Below are 21,994 nucleotides of genomic sequence, written 5' to 3'. Positions count from 1 at the left end.
ATGATTATACTGATTACATATCTTAGCACAATTTATAAACTTAATTATTATGTAAGAAAATTTATATTTAAATGAAAATATAATGCATAACATGGATGCTACACACAATCTAAACAATTTATCATAATGTAATGTATAAAAAAAAATTATAAATAATTTACATAGAGAATTTAATACGTTATGCTTCATTGGTAAAAATAATTATTGATAAAAATCCAATAAAAATCTGAATGTATCAGCTTATTTTACTCAGGATAAGGCCGCTAATAACTATGAATTAGTTCAAAGTTTGATACTCAAAGGCGAATAAAAGGATTATAAATTAAATTCAAAGAAACAGAAAGTTTAAAAATCTGTAAAGATTTTCGCCTCCTTCAGTGGCAGTAGCATGGAGAACTATAACAAAGCAGTGTTGGTGGTTACACCCATACCAAAGACTAGATATATTTACTACCGTGATACTTTTGTAAAATGGAGTGTGTCCATACTCGCTGCGATTATTAGTAGTGCCGCAAAATTGTGTGTAAAGTCGTTAATAAACAACTACAATATACATCCTTATAATTAAATTAAATATGTACTCTAATTAATACAAAAATCTTTGTTCATACTAGTTCAGTTCTTTATGCGAAATTAGTAAAAATAAATTGAAAATAAAAAATTACTCACATGAACCACGTTAAAAAATCGAGCTCAACTGTGACACTTTATTATAATGCCCAACATTAAATATATTAAATTGTGATGCATGAAAGCTAATAGTGCAAATAGATTACAATAAAATAAGTACGAATTTATATGGCACTAGAAATATAAACCATCGACTATAATGTTATTTGAGCAAGGGGAAAAGAAGGAAGATCTCGAAATTTAATTAATCATAGAAGTTTACAACAAAAATACTTCCTTATCGATTTCGATTGACACTATTTAGTGTCAGAATAAATAAATAACGTCACAGAACATAAAAATGGTAAAATTATGTTAACATAAAATCAAAATTTTAATAAAATCACAGAAAAATGCAATTATTATTCAAGAAGGAATAATTAATAATTATCACAGAGAATTAATAATTATAATCATGGTGCACTGCATTAATTGTATGTGCATTGTCACATTTATAGATCAATTTTATAAAGAACACCATTCTATGACCCTCATCTATCACATTCATATATTCACTAGTACATTTTTGGTGTCTTATGAGTGATGGTCAAAACATTAAGCTAAAACTATATCTAGGATTACATGTACTAATATAAGAGGTGGCGAACATGTACAAGCATGTTAATGTTTACACTTTCATTTTAGCAAGTATGCTTCAACACAAATTGGTGCACAATGCCCAACTTGGTTGATTAAATGCTAAAAACATAAATGCTTGTACGTGTTGACCTAGTGTAATATTAACTGAGAATAATAATACTTTAATATAAATTTTAATTGATGCATATATATAAAAGGATTACTTTAAAATCTAAAATAGATGTTTAAATTAATACTTTATTGTAACAAATATTAATGGATTGCTGAACCAACTAAATATGAAATGTATTACAATAAATAATTCAGCCGTTTGTGATGCTTTCATTAAAATAAGATTGTAATTTTGCCTGATGGCAATGTTTTCCTACATTTGAAAATATGTAACTGTGTTAGTTAATTAATTAAATTTTGTTCGTCAAAGGTTCTGTTATATACATGTCTCTTTATCGAACTTTGTCTTCTTTTTAAATTAGGTACCAATTCGGAAAAAGCTTAAATTATATACTAAATATAATAAATTATAATTGATTCTATGTATGAAATTATAATATTTCATATATGGCATCAACTATAATTGATGCTATAATTAATGTTCATATTAACGCTATCAAATATATAGAATTGTATGAAAATGAATTAACTAAGCTAGAAATGCACTTTCAGTATCAGTAGTGTTAATGTTTTTTAGTATCATGTATATTTATGGATATCTTATTTATTTCTAGCTTAATCAATAACATTTTAAGGGAGTGTACAAGAAAACGGAACATCTTCACAAAAAAAAAGTGGATATAAGAGATGTAAATGCAACAAAAAACTTTAGAGAAATCTATACTAATTTGATAGGAGAACGTGCTGTGTTAGTATGAAAGGTTTTTGGTCATTCTTAAATCCACATTTCTTAGAGAAAAATGCAAAAATTAAAAGATAATAATGATTTCGATTTCATTGCACTCTATATCCTACTAGTATCACAAATGGTGAAATTTTTAAAGATGTATTGTTATTATTCAGTAATGATTGACTATTATTTATTTAATCATTATTAAAGGTTGAATAAATTTAATTGAAATGTGGTACACGAGCAAGTTATATCCTAACATAGCACATAAGACACTTTATATACTGATTCACGAGGGTAATGTCGCCGGATACAACAAATTTTATATTTTCGATAGCGTAATAATAATAACATATGTCTATATGTAAAATATTGTTGGAAAAATTTCATCAACAAAATCATTTACAAAAAGTCGAAATTACAAAAAAATTAGGCAATTTTGGGTGAATAACATTATTTTATCCCAAATACAGCATCCAGCATTGTTGCGCTGAATATTGAAGCCCAAATACAAGTTTGGCACGAGGAAGCACAAAAATTATTCCAAATGCAGAACGCAACATAACGCTCATATGCTAACCAGCTAACAATGACTACGCATATACGACTAAAGAATTATCTTACTCCTATGCCGGAGACCTCGTGAAGTTATGACTACACTACCGCTGCAAATGCAGTTACGGCCTGTTACCCTGAAATCAATAATTTAAGATAAAGGATAAGGAAGATAAAATCCAAAATTAACATGGAAGTATCAGTGAAAAAAAATACTACAAAATTGTAATAAGTAAAAAACATTGTAAGGAGTATATAAATATAAAATTCCCATTTTTCGTGTTATCTCAAAACTTATTCGACGATTATGTATCATAATAGTAGATGCGTTGTTCTGTATAATTCCAAATGTTTCATATATTACTTCTCATAGCACAAACTATTGTACTTCAAAGATACCTAGCAATTGGTATTATTTTGTGGCACCGATTGTTTAGATACCTGTATTGTGTGTAGGCGTATCCTATCTGATCATCTCCAGATACTTGTGCTTGTGTTTGGTGAGCATCTCTGTTACTGTAACCAGTTTCCGGATGGCCGGTTGAGTTTTCGCTAAGGCCTGCAGCTCAGTCAGATGCGATACACAGATGTGATGAAGGGTTGCTAGTTCTTTAGCTGTTAAAAAATATATAACACTATTACATAACTATTCTAAATATGATCACAACATTCGTGTACTGTAGTCAATCTACATTGGTACATTTTAATTAATTTTGCTGCTCCATACAAAAATAAAATTTTAACGCTTACAATAAATGAACAATGAAATAATTTTACTGCTCTGGGCATTTGTCCTGTTGGTGCCTCCCTAGATCAGTGTCTGACTATGATAAATATTGATAGTACTCCCTGGTACTTTGTACAAAAGTCGTTTACTTGGGTATCTCCTGGTCTTATCTGCCGTGAAGCAGTTTTGTTTGAATGGCTGTTTCGATTTGAAGGATGGAAGTAAAATTACAGAGTACTAAGGCATAATATCTTAGTCCTCGGGAATAGCAACGCATGAGGAGTATCATGGGCAACACACAGACAGAGTATATTACTCTGTAATGTCCATATCCATAGGCGACAGTTGCCATTTTCCATCAGGAGGGCCGTCAACTTGATTGCCATTCTAAGTTGCGTAAAAAAATTCAATGTAAATTTATTCACAAAAACTGAAATGTCCTATAATATCAAAAGTATGAGTATATTTTGACAGCTTATTTTAAATAAAAACAGACAGATAAATAGTAATAATACAAATATGCTTACCAATATCGAAGTTATTATTGGTATTAGGCGGAGGATTTCCTGGGTCAGGCACATTGCTCAGCTGGTCCAAAAATACGACCATGCGTTCCTTGTTCTTCAGAATAAATGGATTGACCACTTCCATATACGGCTCCTGGAATTAAAATTGCATTATATTCCTAATATTTGACATGAAAATTCAAACTGCATTAATGTTCGTTTAATTGTTTATAATAGACGAGAAGACCTTATAGTTATCAATTTTATCGGAATACAGGTAAGTAGTGAATAAACATAATTATAATGTATGATAATATGACACTTATCGTCTTCTTTGGCCCCTTTATTCACAGAAACTTCCAACATCACTAAAACTAATTTAGCTACCCATGTTTTGTCGTTTTCATATGTGATAAATCCGGTATGATACAAGAAAATGACAATATACACTAAAAAAACAGGTTTGAAATTTTTAATTTTTTATAAGATTAATATTTTTTTAATATTCTGTACACGTCACAGTGACGATGTATATGTATGTATAATATGTCACTGTGATATTATCGTCAACGTAAAACAAAGGCGTCCTTATTTAATTGTACATATGCATAGTAATTATAGTTACTTTTTAAGTATAAAATTGTACCACTTAATATAAAAGTGACTTTATAAGACTATTGCTACATTCAGCATATCTTCGTGCGCATGAATAGCAACCTACGACATAAGACAACGCGAACCATAAATCGGCGCAATAACGAATTAACAGACACCAAATATGTCAGTTCCACGGTGGTACATGCGATGACGACATAAAGCTGTACGCAATTTGATACATTTGTATTCCGTCGTGGATGATTATCATCTAATAATACGTTGCATGGGACGCTAGCGTAATGCAGCTCATTATAATACGGTTACATTAATGTTACCTTGGCGCCGAACTCGACGAGGTTGGCGAGGTTCTGCAGACACTTGGCAACCATGAGCAACGAGCGCTGCGCGTGAGGAGGCGGCGCGGCCGCCACCAGTCCCCACGCGCGCGGCTCCACCAGCGCCGGGCAGATCAGCCGCAAGAAAATGAAACCTACCGCGTTACCATAAAATATATTTTAAAATCGCCACGTGCGGATAGTATTTATTATTATTATAATCATATCAGCCGTTAACTGTCTACTGCTAAACGTATATGTGCCACGTTTGGAAGGCGAGTTGGCAACCGCATTTAGGCTTTTAGTGATGTTTTAAGAGGGACACTGCTGCTCATTCCTCTACTATTAAGTTCCTTCCTCTACTATTAGTTTCTTTAGTTGAAAGACTCAACTTACGATGCCCATAAGAAAGAAAGGGTGGTCCATTCTATGCCGAAACCACATGGCAATGTTATTATTATCATAGTAATGTCGCGCTGAATATGGGCTTATTTAATAAAAGAATTTTTAATTATATGCTATAATTATATTAATACGCTGACTAAGCGACTTCATTATGTCTAGTTCTTTTCTCTTATACTGGTATTTTACAGTAATTACACGGTACAAATGCAAGTAGCATACAGTTTACAATATTACCTAGCCCTACTGCCCCTACTTTTTAGTTTTGAAAAAGCGAATGAAAATATAGGGAGGTAATAGCAGCGATATATCAATGTGAATATAGTTAGTGACAATAGTTGATAAAGTATGTAATGTAAATGTATTTCTCGGTGACATTTAGATTACACTACTAACTTCTTTGGTTGTTTCTTTTGAATGTGAAATATATTTTCATCATTGTAATTGGCTGCGGAGTGTGAGTATGAGTGTGAGATGAGTGTGAGGATGAGTGTGAGGATGAGTGTGAGATGAATGTGAGACGAGTGTGAGGATGAGTGTGAGATGAGTGTGAGGATGAGTGCGAGATGAGTGTGAGGATGAGTGTGAGACGAGTGTGAGGATGAGTGCGAGATGAGTGTGAGGATGAGTGTGAGATGAGTGTGAGGATGAGTGTGAGACGAGTGTGAGGATGAGTGCGAGATGAGTGTGAGGATGAGTGTGAGATGAGTGTGAGACGAGTGTGAGGATGAGTGTGAGACGAGTGTGAGGATGAGTGCGAGATGAGTGTGAGGATGAGTGTGAGATGAGTGTGAGATGAGTGTGAGACGAGTGTGAGGATGAGTGTGAGACGAGTGTGAGGATGAGTGCGAGATGAGTGTGAGGATGAGTGTGAGATGAGTGTGAGGACGAGTGTGAGGATGAGTGTGAGACGAGTGTGAGGATGAGTGCGAGATGAGTGTGAGGATGAGTGTGAGGATGAGTGTGAGGATGAGTGTGAGATGAGTGTGAGATGAGTGTGAGACGAGTGTGAGGATGAGTGTGAGATGAGTGTGAGGATGAGTGCAAGATGAGTGTGAGGATGAGTGTGAGACGAGTGTGAGGATGAGTGCGAGATGAGTGTGAGGATGAGTGCGAGATGAGTGTGAGGATGAGTATGAGGGCGGATGTGGGTGTTCGTGCAGTTACCGGACACGACGCGGGTGCGCACGAAGCGCTCGTTGGGCCACTTGGCGACGGCGGCGCGCTGCAGGCAGCCGCACAGGTAGCGCAGCGGCCGCGGGCACGCCTCCGGCGACGTGAATATCGATAGCGTGATCTGCACATCACACACCGTACACATTATAACGAATTTATTGATATGTATAAAATTGATCGTCTTTTACTACTACTACTCTATATATAAATTTTTAATGTTATGCAATTTTAAAAATCTTATTAATATTATAAATATGAAAATGTGCAAAAATATCCACATATTTATTACTTAATCACGTTTAAACAACTAAAAAGTTTAATAAGAACATGGCACACATTATCACATCTTGTATTATTGTATTAACACTTAATTTACCTATACAAAGCTAAGAGTATTATTCTGAAAGAAAGATAAAAACGATAGTAATGAAAACAATAAAACTAATTTTACCTGATCGAGAATCATAAGTAAAAACTCAGCATTATTGCATGCGTCTTCGGGCGAATCCATTTTCGTGGGGTTCAGCTCGGCGGACTGCTTTGCATCTATTAATTTCTGAATAGTTTCAGCTATCGCAGCCTGTAATTACACACTATTGTTAGAATCTGGTTTCAGTCCACACTTTAAAAATGTTAAAATTCACATAGGTGTACAAAATAATGCTAATTACGTCTTCTAAGTAATCGTTTAGCGAATTCGCTCAATAAGCTTTTCATAATTTATTTAATCTTTTTTGAGTTTTTAATTTATTTAATTTATATATTATTTAAAAAGGGCGTAATAAGGTTTCTTATAAGTCGGCAACGCGCGCCTGACATGCCTGGTGCCACAGATTTCCATAGACTACGGTAACCCTATTTACCATCAGACAGACCGAATATTCGTTTGCTACCACAACAGTATAAAAAAAAATCTTATAAAAATTTATTGATATTTTTTTTTATTTAAAACAAATTAAAATTACAACATTGTAGTATAGGAAAAAGATGGGAACAACGATATCTATAGGCAGTTGTAGAGGACATGCTGAGTGAGCAGCAAGGGTAAGGGATTACGCATACAGACACGAGATATAACAAAACATAATTATGAGGGGATACTCGTATACCATTACTATATTTATGATATTGAAAAAAGTTTACCTGGAGGAATGGCTTGCACTGCATATGCATGAACTGGTCGACGACAGCGGTGGCGAGTGATGCCGCGCGGAACATGGCGCGATGATCAGGTTCGCGGGCCACTTCCGCACCGGCGAGCTCGCGTGCTAGCTCCGCACCGCGACCGCATTCGGAGAACGCGTGCAAAATTGCTAAGTATGGATAACAAGGCATCCGTTAGTAACTTAAGATTTATATAGGGGGAAAAGAGAGCTGGTAAAATATAATGTATACTGTGGATGTAGCGGGAAGAAAGAATAATTAAGATTTCGTAACTTTATTCTCTCTTTATTAACTAAAATAAATATAGTAAATAAATTGAAATTAAATTGAAATTAAATACACTAAAATTCCGCTAAATCTGTAGGCGATAGTGTAGTTTAATATATTTTTTCTTTAAAAGTATGGCATTATATTTATTTGATTTCTTGTTTTTTTTTTTACTGATATATATTTATTTTAATCATACAATAACAATTAATTATAAATAGTCTCCCAACACACCACCAGAGGGAGACTTTGTACAAAAGTCGTTTGCTTGGGTACCACTGTCCCATTCGTGTTTCAACCGTAAAGCAATTGTTTGCATAGCTGTGTTTCGGTTTGAAGGGTGGGATATGGCGTAAATTTACAGGGTACAGAGAAATAACATCTGAGTCCTCAGGAATGGCAACGCATGGGGGGTATCATGGGCGAAACAGTATACTGTGTTATGTCCTTGGTATTGCTCATGTCTATAGGCGACGGTTACCACTTTCCATCAGATGGGCTGTCAGCTTGTTTTCCATTCTAAGTTATATAAAAAACAAACATCGAGGCAGCGTAACCAAGATACCGGTAGCATTACCTCTTTGGATTGCTAAACTTATATTTTTCGCAAAGTAATTACCAGCTCTTGGGTCACCAGTAAACTTGATGAGGCGCATTGCTATCGTCTAATAAAAATGCTTTGTATCTGGACCCCACGGGCTCATGGTCTTTACAGCAAATTAATGGTTTACTTGACTAAATACTTTATTTACCGTGTTAAACTAAAGACGATCCCAAAATACTGATACAAAGGTTGCGAATTTATGAAACAAACAAATGATATGCATATGTAAGATAGAATCATAAATAACTATTTAAAAATGCTTTATAATTAAGTTTACTTGAATAAAAATTATTCTTCTTACTGAAAATTTCAAAACGGTGATCTAATGTACCAGTAAGAGATAAAATTAAACCCATAAGTTATACATAGAATGAGTGTAACAAAAGAACATTATTAACCAATCTCATACATGAATAGGTATGTTGTAATAATCAACTATCTGTAACAGGGGGGAAAAGGATTGTTAGCAATGGAGTTTGACAGCCCCATTGCTAGCAATATACCTTATTAGGTCGACCTCCACGTGGTTCCCCCTGGAAACCATTGTGAACATTTCTTGTTGAATTTGTCACGATGGGCTAACTGACCTACTTCATCCTCACCTATCATTCTTCACTGGTGCCCCGCCGGTGTATACCGATAGAGCGGGTGGGGTTACCATTCCATTATCATCCATTTAAAAAAAAAAACTATCTGTAACAAAACTTACAAGTTGCAAGTGGCTGTCTATCAGTACGGCACAAATCTGCCAAAGCCTTGACCGCAGGCAATCCAGGTTCCAATAATAGCTGACGGAGAGGATTGTATTCTTCGCGTGGCATTACTAACTCTTGCATATACCTATAGAGAATTCGTGTTGTTTTATATCGCAATATATATTGTGACGAAATAATTGCACAAACTTTATATAAAAAGAAATTGGAGGTTTGCACAGTGTGAAAATGGAAAGATACAGTGTGTCTACCAAAAAACTTAACTCCCAATTTTCGAATCGAAATTTTAATTATATTAAATTTGCTTGGTTTTTGTTTAGAAATAGATTTTATTACAGCTTACCTAATACGCAGTCTTAAAGAACCCCATTCTCCTATTGGTGTCATGCCTGCTAGAGGGTACCATTCCTCAGTCTCTTCACCGTTGGCTAAATTTGCCAGTTCTATTGTCAACTCTGCGACCTATGAATAATATATGAATTTAAATTAAACCAATTAAAAACAATATGATATAATGTTTAAAAAATACAAAGACTAAAGGCAGTAAGGAGGGCATCAACTTTAATCAAATGAGTTTTAGTAAAAATTATAGTAGCATTCAAATGATTAGTCATATTCAAGTGTTTCTAAAGTACTTAAAGCAAGTGTTTTAATAATATATCAGCTATAAAAAACCTTCTAAAGTAAAATACTTTGTAATATGTTTATATATTAGGCAACACATAAAAGAAAAACCTCACATTACACTTGAATGTTTCTTATTAGTTACGCAGTGTGGAACCTTTATTTTTTTGGTCATATATAAAACACTCACCTCAGATTCTTTCCCTCTCTTCCCAGTATTATGAACTGTAATAGTGAATGAAGTCACATCTGGAGGCACATCACTGGAATTAAATAAAAATAATTAAATTTCTATAAGGTTTTTTGTACAACTAAGATGAGAAGCAAGCACTCAATTTGTCTAATTGTAAAGAGTATTAAAGATCTTTGTATGGTAAAGGTTTTAGATCTTTACCAGAAACCTAAGTATTTTTACTTAGTAATCTTTTTGATGTAAGCTTTAATTTTATTCAGAGCTACATAATTCTAGGTAAGTTTCTCTTCAGTTGTACACTCTTAACAGAGTGGTCGTGATTTGTTTTATGATTATAGTAGATCGTCGATGAAGCCCTTCTTCGCGATTGAGGTCTTCGCAATGTGTTTCTATTTATTTCTGCTCACAGCCGAGCGAGAGTATTCGACAATAGACTGCTGTGTGGTAATTTTGATAAGATCAGTCTACTGTGTTGGTGATCTACCCCGAGACCGTTTGCCTTGTACAATGAACCGACCCTTGGACAATTAGACTTTTCATACAGTTTTTATTCCGGATGATATGGTCGAAGTGCTTGAGGATTCGTATTTGAACAATCGACGATAATCTCTCTCTGATTTTCAGTTCGTTCAGAATGGAAACGTTAGTTCGGAAGGCAGGCCAAGATATTTGCAGCATTCGCCGTTCTTTGCGTTTGCGTTTACTCGCTTATATACTCGCTTATTACTAATACTATGTAATGTTTATATTTTAATTTTATGGTACTACGATTTGTATTTTCATGATTATGGAGGAGCATGACCCGCTGATACAGGTGATAACACTTACTAGAAGGTCACAACAACGATCTTTGTATTATATCAATTTTTCATTCTTTTCATTCGCCGTCAGGTAAGTTTAGATACCCAATAATAGACTACCTGTACTAGATGTAGTATTTTTTTTTATACTACTTAGAATGGCAAACAAGCTAACGCCCCACCTGATGGAAAGTGATAACTGTCACTTATAGATATGAGCAGTACCATGGACATAACAGAGTATACTGTTTCGCCCATGATACCCCCCATGCGTTGCCATTTCTGCGGACTCAGATGTTATTCCTCTGTACCCTGTAAATTCACGCCATATCCCACCCTTCAAACCGCAACACAGCCATGCAAACACAACTGCTTCACGGTAGAAACACGAATAGGACAGAGGTGTCGGTCCTTCGCCGTGCGTTTTTCAAGGCACTTTCTCCCACGCACAACTACTCTTTGGAATCAACTTCCAGCAGCAGTATTTCTGAATCGATACGACAACATAACCTTCAAGAAAATAGCATATTCCTTTTTAAAAGGTCGGCAGCACACCTGCAATGCCCTAAGTGTTGTGGGTGACAATGGGCGGCGGTAGTCACTTACCATCAGGTTAGCCGCATGTTCGTTTGCCCCCTGTTTTGTAAAAAAAAAGGTAGACAAGCAATTGACCTTTGTACAAAGTCTCCCTCTGTTGTAGTGTGTAGTGTGTAGTGTTTTTTTTTAATGGGTGAAAATGATATGGTAGCCCCGCCTGCGCTAACGGGATACGCTGGCGGAGCACCAGTGAAGGATGATAGATGAGAATGAAAACAGGCCAGTTAGCTCATCATGTTGAATTCATCAGGAATTAACCATGATAGTTTCCAGGGGAAACCGCGAGGAGGTCGACCTGGTTGGGTATATTGCTAGCAATGGGATTCTCAGTCTCCATTATTAACAATCCCTTTCCCCCCTAGTGTGTAGTGTTTGCTGGTGGTGGCTTACTCGAAGACGAACTCGTCGTCCCAGTGCGGGTCGGGCGAAGGCCGCGGGCGCGTGCGCGCGACTGGCGCGGCGCCGAGCGCGAGGCGCAGGTGCGGGCGCGGCGCCAGGCGCGCGGGCAGCCGGTGCGCCGTCAGGCAGCGCACGCGCAGCGCGCGCAGCCACACCACGCGCGCCACCTGCACCGCACGCGCACACCCAGCGCGCACACCACGTTAGTCGCCAATCAACATTTACAACTTAACGTGGAAGTCTCTAACTCCATAATACACGTTCTTTTTTATAAGAACGTGTATTATGAAGTTAGAGGTTTACGTTAAGTTGTAAATACAAATAAGCTAACGGCCCACCTGATGGAAAGTGGTAACCGTCGCTTAGAGACATGAGCAGTACCATAGGCTAACAGAGTATACTGTTTCGCCCATAATACCCCCTATGCGTAGCCATTCCTATATACACTCAAGTGTTATTCCTCTGTACCCTATAAATTGACTGCCATATCCCACCCTTCAAACTTAAACACAGCCATGCAAATACAACCGCTTCACAATAGACACACACACACACACACACACACACACACACACACATTCTTTCTACACACATTCTCAGTTTATACTTGTAAATATAGCGATTTAAAATAACCAGCTCAAAGCAATCGTTTACTAAATTGCACAAAAATATATTTTTCGTTAACTAATGAGAATGTCCTGATAACCCCATTGTAAACTTTATGATACCATCGATAGTGTGCAACATATATACTATTAGAGTGTCAGATAAACTGGATGGATAGATAGAAATTCATGCGCCATTATATCTAAATAAATTAAATATTAGTCTTAATCAATCTATATTAGCTGAACCCAAATCAAAAATTTTTAAACATGTTTACAAATTATTGATACCCATTAATTCCTTTCTTTCCGTAAGTAGGAAAAGTAGAAAAAATCTTTTCTGAGAAACCGATTAAGGGTATGATAGGTCTGATACCTGAAGAAGTTAAAAGCCCTTAATATAAAAAAAAAACAAATCAAAAAAATAACTGATAAGTATAAATACCAGAAATTAACTATAATCAATTTTTGAATAAGTCATAATTATTGTCTATAATCATACAAATATTTACACAAATTATATAATATAAAAAGTAACCTTGCACTGGTGTCTCGCCTGTTGCGGTACGCAAAGCGGCCGCAGAGCCTCTAGCCAGGCGCGCTCCTCGCTCGCAGAATTAGCGGCTAGAAACGTGTGCGTCGACAGGCACGGTAAGGCACGCTCTACCAGTTGGAAACAGAACTCGCGGTCCCATAATGACTCGTGGACCTAAAATAGGGAGCAAGTTTGTGCATAATTCATTCATAATAGGAATTGGGACGGTACATTTTCATAAAAGAATGAATACTCGTTTGAAACTAATTTCTTTTAGGAAGATAATATATAATAAACTATAAAAAGTGACATTTTTCTCTCAAACAAAATTAGAATAACAATTATGTAAGTATTTAATTAAATATATAGCTCCATACCTGGTAGAGATAAGCACATGAGAGATCAATCAAACCCTTCGGTTTTGTTCTTTTGGGGGAATCATAAAAGTACAAATGTGTATCAGTCCCCTCTTGCAGCAATACGAAGTAAAGGGCTTTCCATTTCTTAGCACCTTTATCAGATTTCTTATTCAAATATCCTTGGTGCTTTATGCCCTTCATCTTCTTGAGTCCTATTTGATCTCGGCACTCGCGTAATGTCGCGTAAATCTTCTCAGCTGCTGCTCCGGTTGTGTTTTGTTGTGGTTCTATTTGATGGCCTTCCGCTATAAGCTGTTGAAAAATATGCCACTGAAGATGATGCGTAAACATATATAGAAATAAAGAATAATAAAGTAAATATAACTAAACTTATTAAGATATGTGTATAAATGTTTACGTTTTTCAGATGTTATAGATAATTAGTAACTGACAGTGAACAGGCTTAGCATCAGTCCATCTGGTGACAGTAAAAGTACATGGTGTTTTTTCATTTTTCATACTCTGGATTTACTCTGAACTAAGACTTAGTCGCCTTTTACGAAAGCACAATGAACAGGAAAACGTATACTAAGTCGCCCAGTCTTAGGGCTTATTAAGGACGCCACAGTTAAAAAAAAAACATTACATTATATGAGCCAATCATTAAACTTTAAGATCTTGACTTATTTCCGAACTGTTAACAATACTTTTACGGCTATTTCTTAACTCTTTCTGGATATAATTAATATTAAGACCGAGGGCTAAGAAAAAAATATCAAGATACTTACTGGCTGACCAAGGGTGTGCCCTTCAACAATCTGTTCTTTTCTGTATCTGTTTATGACGGCATCCAAGCATTCAAATGTCCTGCCTCCCATGAGATACCTGACGCCTTTCTTCTCTATCCTGAATCTTTGTATCTGATTATTAATGTGGAAGAATAGGGAGTAATCTCCGGGAGAGTTATCCGAAGGTCTTACGAGGAAGCTTCCTGGACCAGCCTTGACTAGCATATCTACGGCTTCACTCTTGGTGCAATTCGGATGAAACCATGAGAACACCGTGTTCGGATCGATTGATGGGTCGAGATCTTCGACTAACTCCCTGAAGATCATTCCTTGTTCCCCCGTTCTGGATAATAAGATAATATCAGGTTAAAAGAAATAAAAAATATTGTTTGCTAACAAGGCCTTCTCTGCGCCTTTTCCGTAAGGAACCTGGCGTAAAGATAGACGATTTTGATAGTATAGCGATTAGACTATTAGCGAGCACACTATCGCACCATCAAATGCAAATTAAGAGGGAGTTAACAAAACAAACAGTATTAAAATTATAAGTAAATGATTACAAATAAACTGTTAATTTATTATTATTTCAGCTATTAACTGTCCAGTGCTGAACATAAACCTACCTCATACGGGGAGTTTAGCTAGTAGTTGCCACGATTGGCAAGCGGGTTGGCAACCGCTGTTAGGCTTTTATAGATGTTTCAATAAAATATTAATTCCTATTAAAACTACTAACTCATCATATATATAATGAGAACTATCTGTGCCATTGCTAGCAATATACCCTGTCAGGTGGACATCAAAGTGGTCCCCCTGGAAATCAACATGCTGAACTCCAGATGTGTTAATTACGATGGGCTAACTAACCTGACTTTTCATCCTCACTAATCATCCCTCACTGGTACCCCACCAACATATACCGCTAGCGCAGGCGAAGTTACCATTCCATTATCATCCAATAAAAATACAGATAAGATAGCTTTGTGTATTTTTTCTATTCCTATTATCTGCCAATATTTGAGGTTAGATAAAATAATTCTAGATTAGAGACTCTATAACACTACGTAATTGAACCTTTCTAGAACAAAGACATTGTCTAAAAATATGTTAATTGTTGTGTGACAGTACTTCGAGAATTTCTTAATTATTTTTATTAGAATAGGCATAATGAAAGTAGCTGTAGATTTAGAATAACATATAAAACGCAATTTATTTACACAGTTTTATATATCCTATTTGATTATGAATATTGTGTTATTGACAACAATAATACATAAATATTACTACGAGAACAAAGAGTAGTAAGAGTAGCGTGGTTAGTAGTTTAGTATCTTGATTTGTAGACTTAAAAAGTTGTGAGTTTAAATCTGGCCGGCAATAAAAAAATTAATATCTTTTTTTTATACATAAAATTTTTACTCATCGCTCTTCGATCATAGTAAATAAACAATGTTAACAAACGAATTGAGAACAACCTGAAAGTCACCGGTAGGCGTCCCCTAGTCCATTATATTTAAATATTGGTTAGTGAAATGTAGACAAAAAGGCATGTCGAGTGTTATATTCCCAATAACAACAAATCTCAAATGTTTATCCACGATAACAATCGTTAATAAATACATACATTTTATTACATATATTATAAATATTAAAAGGCATATCCAACAACGGAAATATTTTGAAGCCAAGGCGAGATGTTAACAATGACTAATTTATTAATACAATACAGTACAGTGAAATCCAAAGTTATTAATTAATAAAGCTACAGGAAAATACTGATTTGATAACTGTTGCCTTGAATAACTCTAAACGCAGTTGTTAATAATGTTACTGTAATATGTATACTTACTAATAATTCAGATAAATGTTAGTATTTTTTTTTCTTTTAAGCAGTTAAAGGCGCCGTCTCATGATTTTTTTTTTTTACCAAGCCTATAGATGACTGCCACATTAGAAATGTTATCGGTAATGAGTACCATTCTGCCGACCCTGATAAAACTTTTTTAGCCATTCTAAATTAAAATTCGTACTTTTTTTATAGAACTATATTATTGGCAACTTGGTCAAATGGCCATTTTATATTCTGTATTATTTTTTAATACGTTTGCCAGTGGCAGGTTTACTAATTTTCCGCCAGTAGAATATTAAAATTTTATCGCGCCTGCCGATCACTATAATTCGGTAACATGGTTTCAAAGTAATTCAAACAATGAGCAATTAGAAACTCGAAGTTAACATTATAAGACACGCACTGCCTTTAGTATTGCAGGTGTCCATAGATTTCGGTAACCACTTACCATCAAACCAGACCATAGATATTTAAAAATATACCATCACATCAGGTATTTTGTGCGTCCATTTTTTAACCTAAGACACTAAACATATACTCTAAGTTTCGATTCGAAATTTCTAAATAAAATTTAAATAAAAAAGTATTATGCAGGGGATTCACCGGTAATAAATAACATTTATAACATTGAAATAAGTAATATATATCTAGATCTGTCAAATTTATTATTAATATACGTTACCTGTGTGCTGTGACCCACAGCCAACCATCTCCCATATCGTTGTGAACAAAAAATATATCGCCCTTTTGGAATGTAAGCTCATCAGTATCCGGCATTTTGGTATATGGTAGTATTGCTACAACTCTCTGCAATCAAAGTTCAATAATTATTACTTTATACAAAAGATAACGAGATGGTTAATACTGAAATGATTCCGGTTTATTTTTTGCAATCGTTAAGTTTTGTATCTGTGCTTGTCTCGTATTTTGTTAAGACATAAGTTGGTGATCACCCTGAAATTCCTGCACGTTTATAATTTATTTTTTGTTTTTAATTAATAATATATATATATATATATAAAAATATAAGAGCATAAAATTGTAAACCGTAAGTGAATATTTAGCGTCAAATAATTTTCAAACTAACTACTAGTATCATCCTACTAATAGATTTAGCAAACATTTTGAGCCTCAACCAGTATCAACCCAATTTACAGAAATCAATTTTCTAAAATAGCATGACGTGAAATAAAAAAATATATTTCATAAACTGAAACATTTTATAGTTTGCGGCATGGAAGTATTTCAGCCACAAGATTTATTTGAACAAATGAACTGAATTTTTATAAAGTTGCATCTACAATTACCTACCTTTTTATCATTAACCGGTTCGGGAGGTGGAACAGGCTCGACTAGTCGCTCTCGTTTCAACAAATCGGAACAATGACTGTAAAAGCCAACCAACTCTGCCAGCGAATCAAACTGACGACCACCGATATAATAGTCGCCACACACTGCTGTTATTCTAAGAATTAAAATAATAATTGCTTAAATATTTGTCATTTGGTAAATATGTCTAAAATGCTACTGTTATGCATGAAATTAAGACAGATATTAGTTTATCTGCCTATCTTATATTTCATGCCAAGGATGGATCATACATAAAAATGACACGAAGTTGCGGAAATCATCTAATATATTACTTCACTTACATTAAAATTTCCATATATATATATATATATATATATATATATATATATATATATATATATATTCTGTTCTGAATAGACTACACACAGGGACCATTTTTCCTTTCTCTGTCTCGTACACATAAAAAATACATATTCAGTTGAACAGAAAACTAGGCTAAGACCTTAAAGTTCTTAGTTAACTAGTGAAACTTAACATACGGTAATCATAATGATATATAAAAAATATACCTGAAGTGGTTCATTCCAGTGCGACCCAAGTAACTCAGCACATATGACCCTGGCTTTCTATCACTTTCCCGAACTACAAGGTAAAGAAAAAGATGTTGTAAAAGTTCCAGGTTGTTACTCATTAAATTTTAATATACTAATGAACAATCTCTTGTATGTAATAATAAGTGTTTTTTTTTTTTTATAGAACTTAGAATGGCAAACAAGCTGACGGCCCACCTGATGGAAAGTAGTAACCGTCGACTATAGACATGAGCAGTACCATGGACATAACAGAGTATACTGTTTCGCCCATGATACCCCCCATGCGTTGCCATTTCTGCGGACTCAGGTGTTATTCCTCTGTACCCAGTAAATTCACGCCATATCCCACCCTTCAAACTGAAACACAGCCATGCAAACACAACTGCTTCACGGTTGAAACACGAATGCGACAGAGGTACCCAAGCAATCGACTTTTGTACAAAGTCTCCCTCTGGTGTGTTAAGGAACACAAGGGATATTTTAATTCAAGCTAATTAAGAGTACCGAAAACAAATGGAGGAGAACAAAGAATTTTTTGACCATTTATAGAACACGATGCAGAAGGCTGAGGACCTACCATGAAATCTTTTCCGAAATTACGGAGACGAACGAAACAGAAATTTGATGTTAAAATTACATAACACATGCTGTTTAAAATTATTAAAAATGTTAAAATATCGTTCCTTTGGACTATTAGAATAGGATTTATGATGAACGAAATGTTAAGCTCCATTTACTGGGTCGATTTTGATACGAACAAAAACACGAAATTGAGCCCGAAATTTCGGAATTTCATTTCATGGTAGACCACCTGATTTCTTTTCAGAATAAACAAAGAACAAGTATTATTTAATTATATAGTCTTAACATGAAAAGAAAATAAAGGTAGCATTTATAACTTTTTACGTATTTTAATTACTTGTGAATTCAACAATGTTGAGCCCTCGTGGAAAAATCTCACTTTTGTACATAAAATTACAACACATACCCATAAAAAGCCATGGGAAATGTTAAACTATTAATTACATTATTGTCTTGTAATGACTGGATCTTACTACTTACAACATTAAAAATATGGTGAAAAGTGTTTTAAAATATCTAGCAATTATTTACAGCTCCATCATTAATATTTATTCAGCTATAATTTATTCACCACAGCTGAACATAGGGACTTCTTCTATGGACTGTCATAAGGATCAGTGCTGAGCCACCTGCTTGCATCAACCCCCTGCACATGGTAAGTCGTTATTGCTGCCCCCCCCTTCGGTAACATCCACCCCCCCCCTTCACTATCCAATAACTATTGGAAAACTTGAAATTAAAATACCCATTGAAATATTAGTATTAAGTAGTATTATAACAAAAAAGTGTTAAAGTTACAATTGAAATAATGTAATATAATTAACACATTCATATACCTAAGTAACTTCCCAGTTTTCCAGCAGCCCATAATCTTTCTTCAGAGGTATATCTGTCCAATCGGCCATGATACCATTCAGTTTCTGGGGGTGCAAGCACTGCTTGCCGTTCACCTGATAAAATATATATGCAGAACTTATGCAATATAATCAATCTAATTTGTCTTTTATTTCTATAATTATCTGTATACTAGTACAATATTATAAAAAAAAAGTAATGGGGAAAAAAGGTAGTTAATGTTATTGCTGAAGCTTTATGGAGTATAATGACAAAAACTGAAGCAAGATAATATAAAAATAATCTTTATTTAAATAAACTTAATCTCAAGAACTTTCACATTGTAACTTTTTACTATTCTACTACTTGGTTTAGAATATTTTTATCTGTTGAGAAGAATCTACAAGAAATACAACAGTTCTCTTTTAATTATTATATAATTTATAAATTGAAAAAATTGGAATACACTATTGTACATAATATATATATAGTAAATTATTATATAATTTCTAATAAATATATACAGATAAAATTAAAATGAGCTTATATGACAAATAAATACAGAGGGCTACATAATAAATCTATTAAAGTACTTAAAAATATTATACTTTAAGCTAATAATGTAATAAAACAAATATAAATAAAACAGGTATTAGGCAACAAAGAATAACCTAGTTTGAGGACTAAAAAATTAATACATACATCTAGCAATTACAATATCAGAGTACATATAAATTCTTCTACATTTTAGTGTTGTTATTGCTGCTATTAAACTTATTTTTTGTATTTAATATTAGGCATTAAACACTAGGAAAAAATATAACAAAGAATGACTGTACAAAACTGTCTTCTTGGATATCACTCTCAAACTCATTATTCTGCTGCCTAATGCAGTTAGGCTTATATGATTGTTTCTGTTAAAAGAGTCATAAAATTACTAGGCCACTAATAACACCTTACTTTTCAAGATTGATAGTGTTTAGTGACTCTCACATGGGTACAACAAAAATAATGTAGATATGCATGGTAAGAAAAAAATTTAAGTGAATACATAGTAAATATAGAAATTTAATACCAAACCTTAGGTTTTAATATAGTGTGTAAATACAAGGTGAAATTGTGATTGTTAGCAATATTTAAAACTAAGAAACTACCTATAACATACAAGCTATTAAGACAATAATTTAAGTATCAAATTAACATCTCCACAACTTCAATTATATGAATTATAAAAATAATTAACAATGGACCAATTATATCATCAAGAACTGAACGTAAAGAAATTCTTCTAAAATAATTGTTTATACTGGTCTTTAGAATAATTATTTTCATGTAATAGAATTTTTTTTTAATGTACAGAATAATGCTTCATTATTACCAAGTATTAAATCATAATTTACGGATCATGGATTCGTTTATACCTGCTTAAATTTTGGATACAACAAAATTACTGACCATTAGTACTGGGCCCATCAGCTTCATCTAATTCAAGATCTGCAGCAAGTTCTGCTAAATCACCACCTCCTTCTTCAGACTCGGTGGAAGGCGAACCCAACTTATCCTTTACTGGGGGTCCAATTGGGGCCCCCATCCCACGAATCATATCAGCCATTTTTTATTATTATATATTACGATATATTTATCAATTTTGTTACAATATTATTCAACTCCGTGACTCATACTTAGAGTAAAATTCATTTAAATTCAAAAATATTCACCACCGTGTTTACAAAATATACAAAAAAATATTTATCAAAATTAGTATGAAAGATATTGAAAATAGTTATAATTATTAAAACGGAAATATAAAATAATGTAAAAATAAATCTTCATCCTAAATCATAAAAGTATTAATTTGTTTTCACTAAACAAATGAAATATATTTAAAAGATTAAGATTTAGTTACAATGATGATACGCCCCCATTCATAACTACACAGTTTAACACAGATTATAAATAGATGTCGAACCATAGATACGACAGACCACAGAGTAGAATATATAGGACTGTGGCTTACTATTCCTATTATGACATTAGGAAGAAAGGGATTGTTGTTTTTAAATGGATGAAAATGGAATAGTAATCCACCTCGTCGGCTATATCGGTATACACCGACGAGACATTAGTGGAAGATGATAGGTGAGAATAAATACAGGTCTGTTGGCTCACCATGATGCATTGAATAAGAATTAACCGTGATGGTTTCCAGGCGGAACCACGTGGAGGTTGACCTGAGATGATGTATTGACATCAATGAATCAGTTAAACCTCATTACTAACAATTCCTTTGCCCTTGAACAAATATATTCATATATTGTTTACAGGTATACATACTCGTCGACAACTTCAAGCGTAATGTTCTCAATCATAACCGGTATAGGACATGGACAGACATAGACCGGTGTAACATGGATTTTAAACATGATTTTAGTCTTGTCCGTGTTCATCTTAAGACCTACTTGTTGAGAAGCACATTGACCACAGTATTCCATTACCAGAAGGAGACTTTGTACAAAAGTCGATTGCTTGGGTATCTCTGTCCCATTCGTGTTTCAACCGCAGCTGTGTTTGCTTGGCTGTGTTTCGATTTGAAGGGTGGGATATGGCGTGAATTTATTGGGTACTGTAATAGATAGGTATTTTTGAGATCATAAATACTATTACTTGATCTATGTTAGTGATGTGACTTATCTTGGTAAATTAGTTCTAGTTTCCATGACTACTGTCCTTGTTGATTTTGAGACATAGAAAATAAAGTTGTTTAAATTT

At 34.3% G+C, this 21,994-nt stretch overlaps 1 protein-coding gene across 1 annotated transcript; it reads right to left on the bottom strand.

The window, feature by feature from the left end:
• Positions 1-153: 153 nt before the first annotated feature.
• LOC113510789 (ras GTPase-activating protein 1) lies at positions 154-21,175 on the bottom strand. The gene is made up of 19 exons (XM_052896239.1): positions 20,681-21,175; positions 19,228-19,341; positions 17,786-17,858; positions 17,217-17,370; positions 16,588-16,712; positions 14,057-14,399; positions 13,287-13,580; positions 12,913-13,083; positions 11,761-11,936; positions 9,971-10,043; positions 9,500-9,618; positions 9,153-9,283; positions 7,552-7,721; positions 6,860-6,988; positions 6,400-6,529; positions 4,831-4,985; positions 3,920-4,052; positions 3,107-3,280; positions 154-2,802 (listed from the first exon to the last, which is right to left on the bottom strand). The coding sequence occupies exons 1-18, from the start codon at positions 20,835-20,837 to the stop codon at positions 3,129-3,131; spliced, it is 2,799 nt and encodes a 932-aa protein (XP_052752199.1). The 5' UTR covers positions 20,838-21,175; the 3' UTR covers positions 154-2,802; positions 3,107-3,128.
• Positions 21,176-21,994: the final 819 nt, after the last annotated feature.

The sequence above is a fragment of the Galleria mellonella genome, unplaced genomic scaffold (assembly GCF_026898425.1).
Source record: "Galleria mellonella isolate WM207_F2 unplaced genomic scaffold, CSIRO_AGI_GalMel_v1 utg32, whole genome shotgun sequence".
Classification (NCBI taxonomy): Eukaryota; Metazoa; Arthropoda; class Insecta; order Lepidoptera; family Pyralidae; genus Galleria; species Galleria mellonella.
Note: the sequence above shows the minus strand (reverse complement) of the source record. Positions and strands in the feature narration are given on the sequence as shown.

Coding starts and splice junctions, on each gene's coding strand:
- LOC113510789 (XM_052896239.1), bottom strand. CDS start 20,837: ATGGCTGATATGATTCGTGGGATGGGGGCCCCAATTGGACCCCCAGTA. Junction 4,986..6,399: donor GCGCACCCGCGTCGTGTCCG/GTAACTGCACGA, acceptor GTAACGCGGTAG/GTTTCATTTTCTTGCGGCTG. Junction 4,053..4,830: donor TCGTCGAGTTCGGCGCCAAG/GTAACATTAATG, acceptor TTTTAATTCCAG/GAGCCGTATATGGAAGTGGT.